The following is an 18,637-nucleotide window of genomic DNA, read 5'->3' on the forward strand; positions in this document are numbered from 1 at the left end:
TATTGTGTTAGATTTCCCTGTGACTGCTAGTTCTTTTTGGCTGCAGCTCAGCTTACGGTGTTAGTCATTGGCTGTTATTCAGGTGCTCGCCTTATTGTGTCAGTTGCATGATTGCATACATATGATAGACGGTTAGTCCATAAAGTCAATGCTATAGATTTAGTCCCTAAGGAGCAGTGTCTTTAGGCGCTTCAGTTTCCATTTATGGTTGTGATCATAGTTTCTCAGATGCAGGGTGTGAGGGATGATCAAGTAACTTATTTTCTGTGTGGTTAATTGGCATGTTTTTTTAATACTTGTAAGGCTGTCTTCAGGCAGTATTCATTGTGAAGGTCCATTGTACGAGTATATCTGGGCGCATTGCTTATGAAGCGTAAAACTTTGCTCTGTATTTTCTGAAGGCAGTTCAGGTGTTTAGCTGCTGCATCTCCCTAGACAGAAGCTGTATACGTCATCAGTGGTCTAATCAGTGTTGTGTAAATGGATGATGGAGATATTCTCCTACTCCTATATGTTGCCGTCTCAGATAAGCTTCCAGTCCAGCCAGGTGCCAAGGTATCTGACTTTGGCTCAGAAGCGAATTGGGCATGTATGTAGTGTTATCTGCCTACAGACCTAGTGTTTGTGCAGTAGTTTCAGCTGGCGAGTAAACAGAACTGCCTCACACTTGTCGATTTTTACTTTACTACACCATCGCTTCAACCGATGGTTTCCAGTCTTGGGCAAGGATGACAGTGTCATCCGTGTAAATGCCTACCATCATGTTGCTTGTTGTTCGGATATTGCTAATGTAGAGGTTAAACAAGAGGGGCCAAGGATGCTGCCTTGGGGTACCCCTCCTTGGATAACATGTTGTGCTGATTATTTACCCTAAAAATATCCATTTTGAAACATCTGTTTGAGAGGTATGAATGTGTAAGACTTAACTCAGTCTGGGGAACCCAGTGTCTATAAGTTTGCGTATGAGGTCAGTGTGCCAGATACGCTTGTAGGCTTTTTCAATGTCCAGGAACACAGTCCCAGTTGCTTTGTTCATGTTGTAGCCATGTGTTATGTACTCTACCACTCTTGGGAGTTGTGTTGTGGAGTGGTAATTTCTGAAGCCAAATTCCTCCATTCACAGGTTGTCATCATCCATACAAAACTGAGTGAATCTTTTTAGTATTATCTTCTCAGCAACCTTGCTGAGGATGCTCAACAGGCTGGGGCAGTAATTTTGTTGGCGAGTGTGGTCTTTCCCTGGCTTCCTCAACATCAGGATTTTGGTCGCCCTACAATAGACAAGGAAGTGTTGGTGTTGTAGGATTGCATTTGTGATGTGTGTAAAATTGTTCGGTAGCTTTAGCATTGAACTCTTGGAGGACATGGTTTGGAATGCCGTCATGACTAGGGGCTTCCCTAGGTGAGGAATACTCAGTAGCACATGTAATTTCGTGTGTGGTTGTGCATCTGATTTTGATACATGCTGGCTGTGCTACAAGACGTGTGATCAACTGGTCAGTTTAAAGTGTGAACGCTGTGTTAGAAGGAACCAGATTCCCTGTGAAAGATCCTACTAGTGTGATGGCTATGAGCTCCACTTTCTCCTCTGTGGAGTATGTGGGCCATTTTTTTCCCCCATATCAGGAGACAGAAAGTTCAAAACTCAGATTTTCTGTTTTTTGACAGAAAAAAAGCGGTATATAGACATGAACCCATAAACACTAGACTTGCGTGCCAAAGTTAAGCTTCACGAAAAGGACAGATCCATGAGGGTTATACCCAACATGAGACAGAGTTCTAATGCCCTGATAAATGCAATGCTAGCACGGTGGTTGAAAACTCTATACACATTTTATGTGCAGTAATATTCTAAAAATACATACAAAAGTTTTCGGGCAAAGTTGTAGAAGCAGTTCTACCAGGTGATTCCAGCTTTGCAACCCTAGATGTTGTGAATTTGTATTCTAACGTGCCTGTCTGCGAGGCACTAGAGATAATTAAAAACAACCTTATGACACACAATAAATTGACCTTAGGAGAAATAGTTGAATTAATGGAGCTTCTAGAACTGATGCTAACCCAGAACTAGTTCACGTTTAATGGTAAGAAATACCACCATCCTGAAGGACTAGCCATGGGAAATTAGCCGGCATTATGAATGAGATTTTCCTTAATTGTTTGGAAACCAATTTTTCACTAACAACCTTGCAGCAGCCCACAAAATTCTGCACTGTTGCCGTTAATGTGGATAGTGCAATTTTGTTAGTTAAAGGAGATCAAAGTGATGTTAAAGATATAGCAGAAAGTATAAGTGCTGTCGCCCAAATATTAGGGTTATTGTTGAGTAAAAAAAAAAAAATACATCGACATTTTGGTTGCAGCATGCACACAGGTCAACAGAAACGCAAGCAAGTCATGTAAATGCCCATGAGTTAGGATGCTTGTCAAAGTTACTGCTAGTCAGTTTCACAATATCAATTTGTATATACGGTTTAAAAGTAATGACATTATTCACTTCAGACTGAGGCACCTTGTGAATATAAAAGCCTCAAAATTCATGGCAGCTGGTGTATACGAACTGAGGTGTGGAAACTGTCAAAAAGTTTACGTAAGTAAAACAGGGAGGACGTCAGAAATACACCACAAAGAGCACACTTCAATTCATAGTAATAAAAAAAACGCTTGGTGAGCATCTCCTAACATTGAAGCATGCTGTTTGAAAAATTGATATGCATTTGGAAGTACTGCAAAATGAACCTAAGAGACACCACCTAACATTGCTGGAAGATATTGAAATGTTAACACACTGTCTGCCAGTGCCTGGCTACACATTAAATCAGCCAAATGATTTTATTAACAGTGCATTTGTTAGAAAATTTGAAAGCCTCTTCCAACCATCCATCTCACTGCAGCACACGTATGATCAACAGCTCCACTCACTGAGAAGAGATAGTGGCAGCGTATCAACTCACATAATGTCCTAGCAGCAGTGTTACTTATAATCCATCTTGATTGCACACATCAGTGTGATGCAGCATGTGAAAGTTGCTGTGTTTGGGCGGGTTACTCCTCTAACAGCAATATCAGATCTGAAGATGGTTCTAGAAGAACCGAAACTGGTCATGTGAATAATCATTTCCAATGAAGACAGATTATAAGTAACATTGTAAAATCACTGATTGCGGCTATCTTATCAGACATTATGTCTGTTTTTGCAAAATCCTAGCAGCAGGCCAATCTGCAGACTGGCTTCCATACATACTGCAAATCTATGCACCATACAACACCACCACACAAAAGCGAATGCAATTAACGATAACTGTCACACTCCATCCATTGCGGTTTCCTAACAGAAGGTTTTTACATTGACTTTTTGAAACTTTAATGTAAGATCCTCTCTTACTGACCCCGTAGCATCCCTGCCACTGTCCATCTCCTACCCATCTTTCCCCCTCCATTTATTTTACAATTTCACTATTTTATATTGCTTACAGTTTACATATGCATTTTTCTTCACTACTAGTGTTTCAACAAGAATTTTTACATAACTATACATTCTATAATTTTAACACAACCTCTCTTGTTAAACTCATGACATCCCCACCAGTCCCTCCCTGCTTCCTTTCCCCTCCTCCAGTCAGCCTCACTCCATTTCCCCTGCCCCCTCCTATCTCCAACATCTACCTACTTAAAACATTGACTACAGTTGCAAAAACAGTACTCTGATAGGTTGTTCTGAGTAGGCAAGATGGGTTGCTCATGCAATTATGGAGGTGAATTCTTCTTTTACGTACAGTCCTTTTCTTTTCTACTATTATAAAATATTAGATGGTACATACGTAATTGTACTTTGTTTTAGATCAGATGATGATCCAGAGTGATTGAAACTTGTAATAAAATTAAAAAATTGTGCAACTGAGAGGGAACAATGAATGAACATTATCTTAAACATCTACTTGTACACAGTAGATGAATTCTCTCAAGATGATTATGTCGACTATAGCTAGAACTTCTGCTCGGTAAACAATTACTTGAAGTTGTTGAAACTTTCAGATTTTTCTGCCGTTTATTTGATGATTAGTAAACATGGTTGCCCCATGTTTAGTAATTTGTTCCCATTGTGACAGTTCAAAAATATGATTTCGCAAACTGGGAGGAAAACACCACACCGTGTCCAAGCCAAAGCAAGGTGTCAATAGCAAGAGATCTAACATCCAATGAACTAAACCAATCAAACATGATACAAATGCGAGAACTGTCAACAGCACACTTATTGACGGAGAACAAATGAGGAAAGAGAACCCAGTAAAGAAGCAAATGTTCAAGTGTGACAGAATATCAACAGATCAGGCTTCTACACTAAAAAACATACTAGTGATGTGAGTCAACAATCGTCTTAATTTCGCACCTCAGAAACCAAAGGCTTTTCCCAATACACAAGGCGTGAGCATGCCCTGTCATAACCAGTTCATTGGCTGCCAGTGCCATTGGTTCTGCATCCTTCATTGCCATGGCATTATCAGCAGTTGCATACACCAAAATGTGTATGCCAGCTGAAGGTAAATTGCGTGAGGAAACTTAATACCCACAGATCCTAAACAGTACCTCCAGGGTTACAGACTGCACAGTTTTTTTTAGATTCTAAAAAGCTTTCACTTTATTCTGCCTGGTCTATGGATGTGTTGCGTATGAATCAGCAGTTCAATCAATACTGTGCTTGTTTGATCCTGTCCACCACAGTGATGTGCATTTAGCATCTGGAGCCTTCCGTACAAGCCCTGAAGACAGACTCCTGGTGGAAGCTAGTGCCACACTCCTGTGGCTCAGACACCAGCTACTCATAGCAAACTATGTAATCACAGTTTGTCAGATGCTATAACCATTCCGTGTTACTCGACTCTCACAACCAGCAGCTCAGACTGTCTGCAAATCTCCCAAATATAGGTAGACCAGCTTGGGTATGATTGTTAGTGCTGTGCGAGGTCCTCCACTAACTACTTCTAGTCTGTGTACATAGTTCCATCTTGGCACCCCCAGTGCTGTGTACCCAGTCTTGTGATTTGGATGGATCTCTTCCACAGCTCTAAGGAAAAACCTGACCCCAGAATACCCTTATTTTGTTTGATTCTCCATGTTTACCACAATTCATCATGCATTTACACAGATGGCTTGAAAGTCAACAATAGCATTGGTTATGCTTCTACACATTTAAGCAGGCACAAGAAGTATTCTGTGTCGAGTGCAAGCAGTGTATGCATTACAGAGCTAGTTACCAAATCATTAAACTGCAGTACTTCAAAACTATCCCAGCAAAAGACCTTGTTTGTACCAATACCACGAGCTTCTTAAAAGGCAGTGCTACCCCAGAAAGTTTTTGGTTACTGACATCCACTCTATCTCCACATCCCAAATACTTGAGTATGGTAGGATAGCATCTGACAAGTCATTCCTGATGATAAGTGGATTTTATAACAAAATTCGATGTAACTCAGTGTATGGTGCCAGGGTTGGATGTGGTGTCAGTAGCGCTCACTGCGTTGTGTGCCCCAAGTGACCTGAAGCTATTTTCTTCCTTTTTATTGTCACACTTTTTAAAAAGTTTTATGTACATGTTTTATTTATGTAATTGTTTAATCTAATTCGTACTCTGAGCTGTACAGTCATCATTTTATCACCCCATTTTAGTCCCACTGACTACAGTTTCCCTTCTTGGGTGATCCCTCAGTGATCGGCTACAGTTTTAGCGGCCTGAATTTTATCTCGCTTTAAACCATTTGACTTAAATTACTGTCATGCACCTTTTCAACCATGACAACAAAGTCACAGACCCTGGAGCTGACTGTTCTCCTCTTCTCTTTTCACATAGCCATACATGAATTTTCAGTGCAACAAGGGACTAATAACCAACTTGTTTAATCCCTTTAAACCCAGAATCACCATTGTTATCACGATCATCATCATTCATCATAGTTTCAAAAAGGACACCTTATCATTATCTTTGTGAAATGTTGCCATTATTTAAGCATGCAGACATAATTCACAAATGTTTTATTGAAAAAGCCTGGTTTGCTGCAGTTTAGATCACAAATTCTGTAGTAACCACATAATACACAAAACCGATCCAAGTGACACAAACATACCGTCATTCATTCATTTATTCATTCAATCATAAACCTCTGAACAATAAAGGGAATAAGCCTCTTGGGGCTCCATACGTAACAAGACAAAAGAATCATCAGAAGGTGCAACATCAGCGAGACACAGAACAACTGATGTAGGTGGTACAAACTAAAAGAACATAGTGAGAGTTAGTTAGCGCTGCTCCGTGAATACATAGGTACAAGTTGGTGGTAAATGTTCGGTGGAGACCGTGTCATGTGCAGACTTCCTACAGGTGGCCTCTAGTGGCAAGCCTGCACTGATACATTTTTTGCAATTGATTTAAGTACACACACGCGTGGTGACACTACAGTCAGCATATTCACACTCACATGAAGTAATAGCAGTCTCCCTCATGCCCAGGGGGCACCCAGGCTGGGCGGGCACCAGAGAATAGGACTGGAACATATGGCTGCGCCTGAGGATGTTGAGCCCACATGGTGCCCGACAATGGTAGCAGGAGGAGGGTGCCTTGGTCTTCTCTGTATCATCATCATCATCAGCAGCAGCAGCAGCAGCAGCAGCAACCTTAGCAGGCAGGTGCCAGTTTGGAGTAGACGGAGCTGGATCCACTGGTGACGATGGCTTAGGTGATGATGGCAACGGGTCAGTGGAGGTGGCCCAGCCAAACAGCTGTCCCGAGGCTGGAGACTGACCAGCACCCAGTACAAGGAAGCTTGAACCCCAGTGGGTCACATGTGAAGACGGCAGCCAATGGCATGTGGGCAATTCCATGGCAGGTGATGACAGGCTCAAAGCAGAGGGCAGCAGGGCAGGCTGCAGCGATGTTGGAAGCTTCCAGCGGCGAGCTAGGGCACAAATGACCAAAGTGGTGCGCCACCACCCTGTCAGCCATAAGGTCGTCACAGCCAGTGTCCCTGGCATTGGGCAACAGTGGCCGGAATCGAGTTGGGCCAGTGACTGAACCCTTGCGCCCACATTGGCGATCGCAGCACGAAGCAACCAGCAGGTGCAACGCAAGCTGCGGAAGGTGGGAGAGCATGCATCCTGCTGACCGTGAAGTGACTCAGCCGGGCTCAGGTCCCCCCCATAGGCATCAAACAATAGGTGCTCAAAAAACAAAGAAAGATGTCATCCGGTGAAGAATCCACAACAAACTTTTTCTTTTAGGACTTGAACATACACACTAGTCGTACCGCCTTGCCGTTGGATTGGGGGTAGAATGGCGGAGCTGTAAAGTAACAAATGTCTTAACAGGAACAAAACAATTTGAAAGGTGAGAGTTATAAACTGGGGTCCATTATCGGAAACTACGCCACAAGTCAATCTATCAGTAGGAAAAAAACCCTAAAAAGCATACGAATTGTGATCTCGAGAGAGATCAGTGAACTCTGGAGGATGTAGGGAAACTGGGAAAATATGTCCAAAACCAAGAGCCAATAGGTAATTCAAGAAGGGACCCACAAAGTCTCTGTGAAAGCATTCTCGTGTCTGATGTGGAGCGGACCAGTGGAACAGAGACACGCTGGGAGCTGCCTGTTGTCGGACAACCTCTCACGGGCCATGACAAACCAGCCAATTTTGCCATCAATCCCTGGCCTAAAAAGACGTATTAAATCAACAGTTTAGTGTGCAAAATTCCCCAATGGCCTTGGTGGAGAAGGCGTAGAACCTCATACTGTAACTCTGCAGAAATGACTACTATGGGAGAGAGGTCATCCATGGACAACTATAAAACACTGTCAAAAACAGGGGGGCCATACCATAAGGAAAAATAGTTGCTCAGGGGGTCCAAAGCCCAACCCAGTGGTTTATCTGGCCAGCTCTGTTGAACAAAGTGAGCCACCTGCCAGGAAACTGTGTTGACGGCAATGGCAGCTGCTATGTGTGAGCTCATAATTGGGAAACCATTGACCACAGCCTGTGTTTCAGTATGAAGATAGAAGCAATGCAGTTCTTCATGATCAAAGTCTGGATCAGGCCCCACAGGAAGGCGGGGCCGCATTGGCATGTTTAAACATAGGTCGAAAGTGGATTTTGTAATTAAAACAAGACAAGAATAGCGCCCAGCATTGCAGGGCGGTGTGCTACCTTATCAGGCAAGGAAGTGTAAAGGTTAAACAAGGAAACCAAGGTTTTATGACCATTAATAAAGCGTAACTTGGAGCAATACAAAGAAACATAAAATTTCTGGAGAGCATAGACTACGGCAAGAGCCTCCTTTTTCCAACTGAGAGTAACATTAGAGATGAAAGCTACAGGTCATTCAGAGCTGTCGGCGTATTGGTATGCTAGGGCCATGACAAGGCCATACTGTGAAGCATCAGTCTCCAAAACTATGTGCTGGTCCAGAGAGAACGTAGCTAAACCAGGGCCCAAGAGTAGTTTGGATTTGAAGATTTGAAAAGCACATTCGCGATCCAGTCTCCAGCAAAAAAGTACATTCTTGCGTAACAAGGTATTCAGCAGGTCGGCCAATGTGGCTGTCCCTCCAGGAATTTATGGTAGTTGGCTATCTTTCCTAGGAAGGCCTGACGGAGTTCCTTTATGAACAAGGGTGAGAGACAGACGTAGCAGTAGAGATGTGGTCTGGCAGAGGGCGAACCCCATCCTATGAGACCTTGAACCCCAAATAAACAATTGATGGTTGAAAAAACTGAGATTTTGCAAGATGTCACCATGGATTTCAAAGAATATGAGCAGAAAAAATTGTAGCACACACTTTATTTCCGAAAACTAGTCCATAAACTCCTCAGTCAGTGTTTCCAGTTAAGAATACAGTACCTGATCAGACACAAGGTGAACTGCATTGGTGATAGGAAATCCAAATGAAATGTGTCCATCCTGGTCAAATTCTCAACACAGGCATCAGCAACCACCAAAATGTAATGGAATGAACCACTGACTTGTAAAAGGCAGATGCCATAAATTTTCCCAACAGCACAACGCTCTGTTTGTTATAATTGACCAACTTCCGTGTGACCAGTGTCAATAGCGGTAAGCCTAAACTCCACATAGGTTAGAGAATTCAATAATGTCACTGCAGCACCTGTGTTGACCTGTAGCCAGAGCACTTTGTGAAAAACACTTAACTCGACAAACAATTTGGTAGAAGTCACAAGCATTAGAGTTACAAAGTTTACTTCCATGTCCATATCCTGAGCAACCTTTAGCGAACAACACAGTGAAGCGATGTGGCCTTTCGTCTGGCAAGCATTACAAGTAGCCCAACGCGTAGGGCATGCGGAATGTTCGTATTGGACAAAACAGAAAGGACAAGACGGAAACAGAACACTGACCCTTGGGCTGCAGTGGTTGCGGCTGCTTGGACGAGTCTTGGTGTGCTCGGTGCGGGACCGCATGTTTACCGCTGCTACTGCCACTTCCTCATGCAAGCTGCCTGTCACTCTAGCGGACACAACTTGTGACTCTATTGCCACATTGCCTCACACTTCAGTTTGGCCACCCACTGGCCGAGAAACTTCAAAAGATTGTACTATTTACAAAACTTCTATCAGTGGGGTGGGTTTTCACAGAGTAAAGCCTTCTCACCTACTTTTTTGTCCAGATCTGAACAGATAATTGTGTTGTGCACCATAGAGTCTGCATAAGAGTCATTGTCAGCATCAGTAATGAATTGACACACAGGGCTGTGTGTGTGAAGCTTGGCTGCCCAGGCTCTGTATGACTGGTGTGGTCTCTTGCAGCATCGGTAGAATTCAACTCTCACTGCTATGATATGCCTTCATTTGCAACGGTAGTTGGGCAATAATTTGCACATGTGATTAAAAGTAAGAACTGCTGGTTCTTGCAAAGGGGCAAGTTGGGACAGTAGTTGATATACCCTAGGTGTAATCTATGAGAGGAATAAGGCTTTGAACCAATTCAAATCTGTCATACCAAAAGCCAAAAAATACTATCAGAGTCTCTTTTCGTAAGCTTCCCAGTCCTTGGCTGAATCATCATATAGAGGAAAGGTGGATATATCTGTGGAACAGTACCCTGTCTGTCAGTGGAAGCTGACAGAGTGGTCACCGCCAAAGTAAGCTCTTCAATCAGGGCCAGTAGCATGTCACCCATAATGGGTAAACCTGATGAAACCACACTTAAAGACTGCATATGCGGAAACCATTCCAAACTCGTTGGCAGTTTTGTAGTAACCAAGTAATACATGAAACTGATCCAAGTAACAGAAATGTTGCTTTACTCATAAACCTCAGGACAATAAAGGAAGTACATCTCTCATGACTCCACACTTAACAAGACAAAAGAATCATCAGAAGGTGCAACATATGTGTTACATGGAACAACTGATGGGAGCAGTACAAACTAAAATAACATAGTGAGAGTGAGTTAGCACTGCTCCATGTGTGTGTATGTGTGAGTTGCTGGTAGAGGCCCAACGGAGACAGTGCTGTGTGCACACTTCCTATAGGTGATCTCTAGTGGCTGGCCCGCACTTATACAGTCGGCGGTTGATTTTAAGTACAAACATGTGGTGACACTACAGTTGGCGCACTCGTACTCTCATATACTAGTAGCAGAATACAGCACATTCCATCATACAAAATGTACCTGAATGTTCAAAAAAATTTTATCTTGCAAATACACTGATATCTGTGCCTATCCATGAGTAAGGATATGCAATGCAAAAGTGTTAGTAATGTGTACTATCGCTGGTTAGCAAGCAGCATTAGCTGCTTGTCAACTGCTGAAAAAGATTCTCAGTTACTGCTTGTATTGAACCCACAGAAACATGGAATGTACATTTGGCATTCTCCATAAAGCAATTAACTGGCAAAAGTGTGCATCATTATTCATGATTGTTTTGATGAGAGAGATGGATACACATGCAAACACACAACAATTCTTAGTTACAGAAGATGTGCATACTGATGGAAAAAATACAAGGATGGCCAGCAGCAGACCACATTAGGAATACTGTAGCTGATTACTTCTCAGATGTATCTGTTAAATGAGAAATAGCAAAAATATAAATTTTTGTGCGTCATTATACTTCACTGGAGCTCATTATTTCTGTTTGTATCTTTCGTGAAATAAACAGTGACTCAGCTCTGCATGTAAATACTGTGTAAATACCTCATGTGTTTCATGTTTAATGATATACTCAGTCACAAGAAGCAACACTATTCCAAGCAGAAATTCATACTCATTCCATGATAAACTGTAATAAAGTTGAATACCTATTCTGTCAAAACCTACTAACATGAACTTCTCTATTAAATGCAAAAAAGTACGAAAAATGGATGAGATCTAAAATAAAGTAGAATACGAACAGTATACTTATAATGCATTTAAATCGAGCATTTCAGGCACAGATTCGTAGGCGAGAACAAATGTCCATAAATGCTATGTGACAAAACCAGCTTCCGTTTCGTATAAAACTTTGTCCACACCACACACACTTGCATACCATACCGTAACTCAGCTTCCTCTGGCACAGCTATTTCATAACCGGCTATGAGCGACGCGGCCCTATGGGATTCATGCACAGGATTGCCTCTCTGCGATGGATATGGCTGGTCTTCATGTTTTCCATCACGGTTGGAGCAGATTTCTGCCTTGGCTCCTCCGGAGACCCAGACTTATTTTAGATTTGACTAAGTTTAAGAAAGATAGTACACCAGATTTTACATTCCAATCTAAGTTTTTTAACATTTTAGATGTGCAACACGGTTTTACCACCATTTACACTGATGGCTCCAAACAGGAGAATGTCCTTGGCTGTTCTGTAGTGTTTCCTGATCATGTTACCCGGATTCGCTTCCCTGATGAATATACCGTTTTCGCAGCGGAGCTCCACGCTATCCTGAAGGCACTAGAGCGGATGAATCATGTTCGGGGCAATCGATTTCTCCTCTTCTGATTCTCTTAGTGCCTTACAATCATTGCAGAATCTGTACACAAATGAAGAGATGGTCCATGTGATATATGACCAACTGTACTCGCTCCAACGGCGGGGTAAGGAGATGTCCTTCTGCTGGGTGCCTGGTCATGTAGGAATATGGGGCAATGAACAGGCCGATCGGGCTGCCAAGGAGGCCTGCAGAGAACAGGATGTGGTCCAGTGTCCTATTCTCATGCAGTCTGTAATTTCTGCACTCCACAAGAAGTACATGGAGTTGTAGGAGGAGGAATGGCCGGCAGTGACGGCCAATAAACTGTGGTTGGTGAAGTCAACAATTCGGCCGTGGCGTTCCTCCTGCTGGTTGCTCAGGCGGGAAGAAGTGACCCTCGTACGTCTTCGGATTGGGCACTGCCCTCTCACACATAGCTTTCTATTACGGCGGGAGGATCCCCCATTTTATGATGCTTTTGGTGTGCACATCTCTGTCTGCCACATTTTAATAGACTGCATTTTATACCGTGATGCAAGGGCGGAAGCACAAGTTGATGGGGATCTGCCCTGTGTTTCAGCTAATGATGAGACGTGTGTGTCTAGGGTTTTGAAGTTTTGTGATGTGTCTGGACTCTGGCCTAAACTTTTAGGCTGGAGGTTTTAGTGTATTGCAAAGTGGCTGGCTCCTCCCTTTTTTCCCTTGTGGTCAGCCAGCCGCTTCCATTTGCTATATTGTTTTAGCTCCCTCTACTACTTTCTTCCTGTGTTGTCCATGTTTTACTGCTGACGGCATGCTTCGTCCCACGCTTCGGTGTGGGTAGGCACATATTTTTCCAAGCTTGTTACCCATGTTTCACGTTCTGTTTTATCTTTCTGAGTATTTTCTTGACACCTGTCTCAATTTGTTACTGAGCAGGCACTGAAGACCTTGCCATCGTGCGCCCATACAACCCTCTCCATCACCACCACCATCTGTTTCATATGAAACAGAAACAAGTATGAAATCACTTACTTCACCTAATATTGCAGATGCAAGCAAAAATCAGTCAGAATATGAGTAACACTTTATTCATAATGCAAAATGAAACATGCAGTACACACACCTGGTCATAATCAGGACCATAATACTGTGGCAACAGCTTCTGTTGTGAACAAAACCAAAACAGATATGGAAGACTTAAGAGAGATAATAGGTTGATAAACTTGCAGCACTCAAAGTGTTCAGGCAGCAAACCAAGTTTGTGTTACTGAAAGTGCCTATGTGAGTTTCACCTGCATGTCCCCCACTCCCCCTTGTTTACCCTCTCTCATTCCCCACTCCTTTAATTGCCAGGAAGTGGCAAGCCAAGTAACCTCGTAGATTAGAGGAAAGTGGGATCATTCTATCTATACTTTAATAACACACAATAAAATGTTGAACTTTTCATAGCCATATTCATAGCTTGCGTAAATTTGTGTTTCAGTTCTGAGAAGGCCTCTATGTATGTGATGGAGTTCTCTCCTGCATTCATTCTTTGATCTCTGCTTATTTATCAAAGTAGCACATCAATAAATGCCTCAGTTATAAAAATAAAAAATATATATTCAGTGTTGTCAAAGCAGTGGATTAGTCCCCATAGTAACTGGTTGTGCATACTGAATTGTAATAAACTGCATTGTGTGGTTGTAATTTGTGGTAAACAGGTGATAGTTATTCCCCGTATCAGAAGTTTTTTATTCAGAGTTAAGTTACAGCAATTCTTATTGTCAGTAGGTGAAGGGTATGTGTATTCCATTAACCTTCTTGGTATACAGGGTGTTTGGAAATACCTGTTACAAACTCCTAGGACTTGTAGAAGGGAGTGAGAATAGGAACCCATGTCCAGAAACATACAGTTTCCGTTTAAGACACTTTCAGTTCAGATGTTTCATTCACCCACTTCTGCTTGAGAAATTGAATTAGCCATGATGCAGTAGAATTATTAGGTAACAATTCAAAAGGAAACGTAACAAAATATCCATTTATCACTTGAGCACATTTTTTGGTATTAACATTTAAACATTACATTCTGTATGTAGAGTATGCTGGGCTCTTTTTTGTTATGTTTCATTTTGAACTGTTACCTAATAATTGTACTGTGCATGCCTAATCCAATCTTGAAGCAGAAGTGGACAAGTTAAACGTCTTAATTGAAACCACTGTAGAACAAAAATGGTAAGTTTCTGGACATGGGTTCCTGTTCAAAATATTATGTACTGACCCCATCTACAAATCCTAGAAGTTTGTAATGAGTTTCCAAATGCCCTGAATGTTGCAGTCTTACTGTAAATTTTGTTTTTACTACAGCATACTTATTTTCAAGTGTAGTGCATATACCAGTGCCCTTTATTAACTGTTCTCTCCAAATACACAGGTAAAATTCACTGCACAGGATCTTACAGTTGAAGCCAAACATACATTAAAGGCTATTTCACGTAATATGGAAATCACTGTTGATAAGTTTAACTTTAAAATGTAGTAAAAAGCTTTTTAGTCATCATAATTTTGTACCTCTTCTTAAGAGACTGCATATTTCGTTGCTGAAAACAACCAGTATTGTATTGTCTTTAAGTCTCAGTCAACTAAATCAGACATCATTATTATTATTATTATTAGTAGTAGTAGTAGTAGTAGTAGTAGGAGGAGGAGGTTGAAAAATAAACATGCCATACTAATACTTTCCGACTGTTCACAGGAATCACATTTATCTTGAATGGATCAAGACGCCACTGTCTTCACCTTATGTTCAGCAGCTGTAAATGATGAGAATCATTTTAATTGTGAAGAAATAAATGGTCTTACTCCACTTAATGATACTTTTGCAGACTTGGATGAAAATAATAGTGACACTAACAGTCGCAATTGCTCAACTCCAGACATTCGCTACCCAGAACATATTGGCAGCCACTTAGAAGTCATGGGCATTGAAAATACCTGGTAATTAACAATGTTTGTATGACCATTATATATCATTAAGTAATAGTTTTTATAAAGAATAAACATTCCAAAAAATGTATAAAGTTGCTAGTTTCATGGCATAATCAATCCACATGTACATCAGTATGATTGCTCTGCATTCACATTTAAATTTTTGTTACGAGGGTTCAGAGAAACAATTTCAGACTATTTCTTGACCATTCCATTTTCAAATAGTTGGTGGGGGAAAATGAAGACATAAATGTTTCCATATGACCTTCTATTTCTCTTATTTTGTTACAATGGTTATTTTTCTCTATGTAAGTGGTATTCAATAAAAAAAATTCGTATTTGGAGAAGAAAGTAAGTGATTGAAATTTTGTGAAGAAATATCATTGCAACAAAAAAATGCTTTTGTTTTAGCGACCGCCACCTTAGATTTGCATATCATATCTGTTGTAACCCTATACAGTATGTGCGCATAATCAAACTACAAGTGCCTCCATGGCTGGCCTAAAGAGGCCCACTTGCATCGGTGCAGACAGCACAGCATGGCACAGCAAGTGCTGGGTTGTGTGCCAACAGCCATATGTAAGCTGGCATGCCAGTCTAATATTTAGGTGACAGATGTACGATAATGTCCTTCTTATTTAAGTGTTTTAGTACATCCCTGCATGTGGAAACAGAATAAAAGTTCATTGGCTGGAATTCTGATATTGTGGTGTGCAACGTTACAATATTTTTGGTTTCGAGGATGGGATTTTACTCCACATCTTCAGTTTCTCGGTTTGCTATGGCCAGTATGTCAGTGAATGAAGTTTTGCAATATCTTGTTGAACAGCAGTGGCCCTCTAACCAGCCAGCAGAAGTCTCTCCCCGAAGCACTAAGCAATTTGACTGCTCCGTTAACATGCCAGGGTTCACTGCCACTAACAAGACCCCCCACTATTTCCTCCGTATAATGATTCTATGAAAGATTGGGACACGTAAGAAAAATTCCTTCGTCAACATTTCCGAGCTTATGGAGTCACCGACCTCAACGTTTGTAAGACTTTGTCATGGATTTCTCCTTGTGTTTATCACCTTTAGTGTCAGCTGGCTGCCCCTCAAGACGTCAGTTGGTCTCTGCTTATTACTGCAAACATACTGATGCTATTGCAGGTGACATTGAGTTCTGCTGTTGTCAAAAGTAGCCACATCAGTCATACAGAGATTGTGCTACGGAACTTCAGTGTTAGCTGTCGTTGCCAGTTTGTTACTGACACTCTCCAGGACTCGTATGCTGATTCAGTGGTTAGTGATTCTATAACATGCCTGGCCCCTGATATAGAAATTCGAACATGCTTTACAATGTGAAAATCCCTCTCACAGAAGCTTTGTGAACATTGACCAATCGTTTGTAGTATCTAGGGAAGCAGGATCTAAGATAGAAGCTTGATGTGATGCAGACACCATTGCTTCTCATCGTCGTCGCCGTCGTTTAACTTTGTGACAGTTTTCTTCTCCAGCAGTGTATAAAGTAGTTGTTCGGTCTTTGACCTTTCTAGTGGTGTACGATGCCAACACTGAAAACTTATTTAGATTAGAAGCGTCAAAATTTTTGATTTCTCTATTTTCGACAAAGTGCATCTGTTACTGGATAGAGTTCTATGCCAACAACTGGATGTACTCTGCTTGGAATTTTCCTCAACGTTTTCAGAATGTTTAGGGTGTGCTACCGATTTCAAGGTTCACATCACACTAGCTTTACAGGAGCAAGTCAAATCAGAACTCAATTGACTTATATCCTTGACTGTTTTCACATCTGTCTCCTCTAGTGAACGGTGTACTGTGTTGGTAATTGTTGCAAACCCTAACAGCAAGCTTTGGCTCTGTGGTGATTTTAAACAGTCTGTAAATTCGTGGACTGTTCTTGATACCCATCCCTTACCCCATCAGGATGATGAACTCGTAGCAAAGCTTTTCAGGGGTCAATATTTTTCCAAAAGGAGACTTGTCAGAAGACTACTTGCAACTGCCTTGGATGATGATTCCAAGCATATCCTCCTAGTGAATATCCTCTTCAGGCTACACCAATAATACTAGCACCTGCCATTCAGTGTAGCTAGTGCCCCTTCCACTTTCCAATGATTTTTGGAGTGACACACGGCCTCTGTGCCAGGGTAAATGATATTGTGGTTTCTGGTTCCTCAGCAGATGAACACTTGAAAAAACCTTTGTGCCTTCTTCACTGTGTTGCAGGCTCCTGGGACTGGCTGTAACATGGACAAATCTCAGTTTTTTCATCCATCTGTCCTCAGTCTTGGTTTTCAAGTCTTGCGTGCTGACATCAAGCCTTTATGCCAGCATGTTGATACTGTTGTGGTTTTGCTGCATCCTACCAGTATCAAGGAGCTGCAGGCTACCAATGTCAAAGAGTTGCAGGCCTTTCTTGGAAAGACTGCATACTACCATAAATTTCTTCCTGATACAGTCACTGTGGCTCAGTCTCTTCATGCCCTCTTACGCAAAGGTGTTCCTTTTCTCTGGTCACCCACCTGTGAGCATGCTTTTACCCTGTTGAAAACAAAATTATGCTCAGCACCTTGCTAGGTTACCTTCTAACCAGGCCAACATCTTGTTTTGGCCACAGACACCTCCCAGTATGGTCTTGGGACTGTTCTCACACACAAATACGTGGGTGGTCCCAAGTCCCTATTGCTTACTCTTCCAAAACACAGGAGCAATAGCACTACTCACAGATTGAAAAAGAAGCTCCTACTATTGTGTTTGTACAAAAAAGTCATGCTTTCCTATAGTGTTCTAAATTCCATTTGGTTGCAAATAATAAACCTCTGCTTTCTGTTTACCATCCTTGGGTATATCTACCAGACAAAGCAACCCATCACTGGCAACGCTAAGCTCTGTTATTGTCGCAGTATAACTACAAGATTCATTTCTGCACCACATGCTATTATGGATGCTCTTTCTCAGTTCCCAATTGGTACCAATCCTGCATTTGATTAGGATGAACTTGTGTTTCCATTTAGATGTAGAAGCCCAAAACATCGTGGATGGTTTTCTCATTACCAGTTCTCAGATTTCAGCAGCTGTTATGGTCGATCCTATCTTATGTCTAGTTCAATTTGTCCAACATGGCTGGCTTCTGGACTGAGCTTTGGATCCTTTCCATAATTATTGTGTTCTCTGCCACTGCCTCTCAGTTCTTGATGGTGTATTACGTCTGGCTACTGAAGATTCAGTGCTGGGGTTTGTGATCCTGTCCACACTGCAGCAGGATGTTGTGCACCTTCTACACTTGGACCTTTGAGGTGTTTCTTGTACACTCATTGCCCCTCAATTTCATCTTCACTCCATTGGTGAGTCAGAGCAGCTGGTCTGTACATTCAAAACTCAAATGGAAAAATATACCATATTCTCCAGAGGAAGCCGTCACAAGGTTCTTGAGCTCATATAGGTTCACTCCAGTTGGCAACTGTAGCCCAGTAGAGCTGCTTCATGGCTGCCAGCCCCGTACATTGCTTCATCTGCTCCTGCGGACACCTGGATGGTTCTTCACTGCAACTCTGTCTGGGCTCAGCCACCTGGGCCAGCAGTTTTGCCCAATGCCCTAAGTGGATACCAGCAGCCGTCCATCGGGGACAAGACCGTCTCTTGGTGTCACAACATTATGACCAGCTCTGCCCAACGTGCCAGAGACCCTGCCCCCCACGACTGCCTCCACCATCAGTGCCAGCCCC

General features: G+C 42.1%; 1 protein-coding gene across 4 annotated transcripts in view; it reads left to right on the forward strand.

The window, feature by feature from the left end:
• Positions 1–18,637, forward strand: part of LOC124619395 — a 199,687-nt gene that overhangs the window by 42,302 nt on the left and 138,748 nt on the right. For all 4 annotated transcript variants that reach the window (XM_047145747.1, XM_047145748.1, XM_047145750.1 and 1 more), the window contains one exon: positions 14,677–14,918. In XM_047145747.1, the coding sequence (XP_047001703.1) occupies positions 14,695–14,918 (224 nt within the window). In that variant the 5' untranslated portion in view covers positions 14,677–14,694. The remainder of the gene's footprint in view (positions 1–14,676; positions 14,919–18,637) is intronic.

This window comes from Schistocerca americana, chromosome 6 (genome assembly GCF_021461395.2).
Source record: "Schistocerca americana isolate TAMUIC-IGC-003095 chromosome 6, iqSchAmer2.1, whole genome shotgun sequence".
Classification (NCBI taxonomy): domain Eukaryota; kingdom Metazoa; phylum Arthropoda; class Insecta; order Orthoptera; family Acrididae; genus Schistocerca; species Schistocerca americana.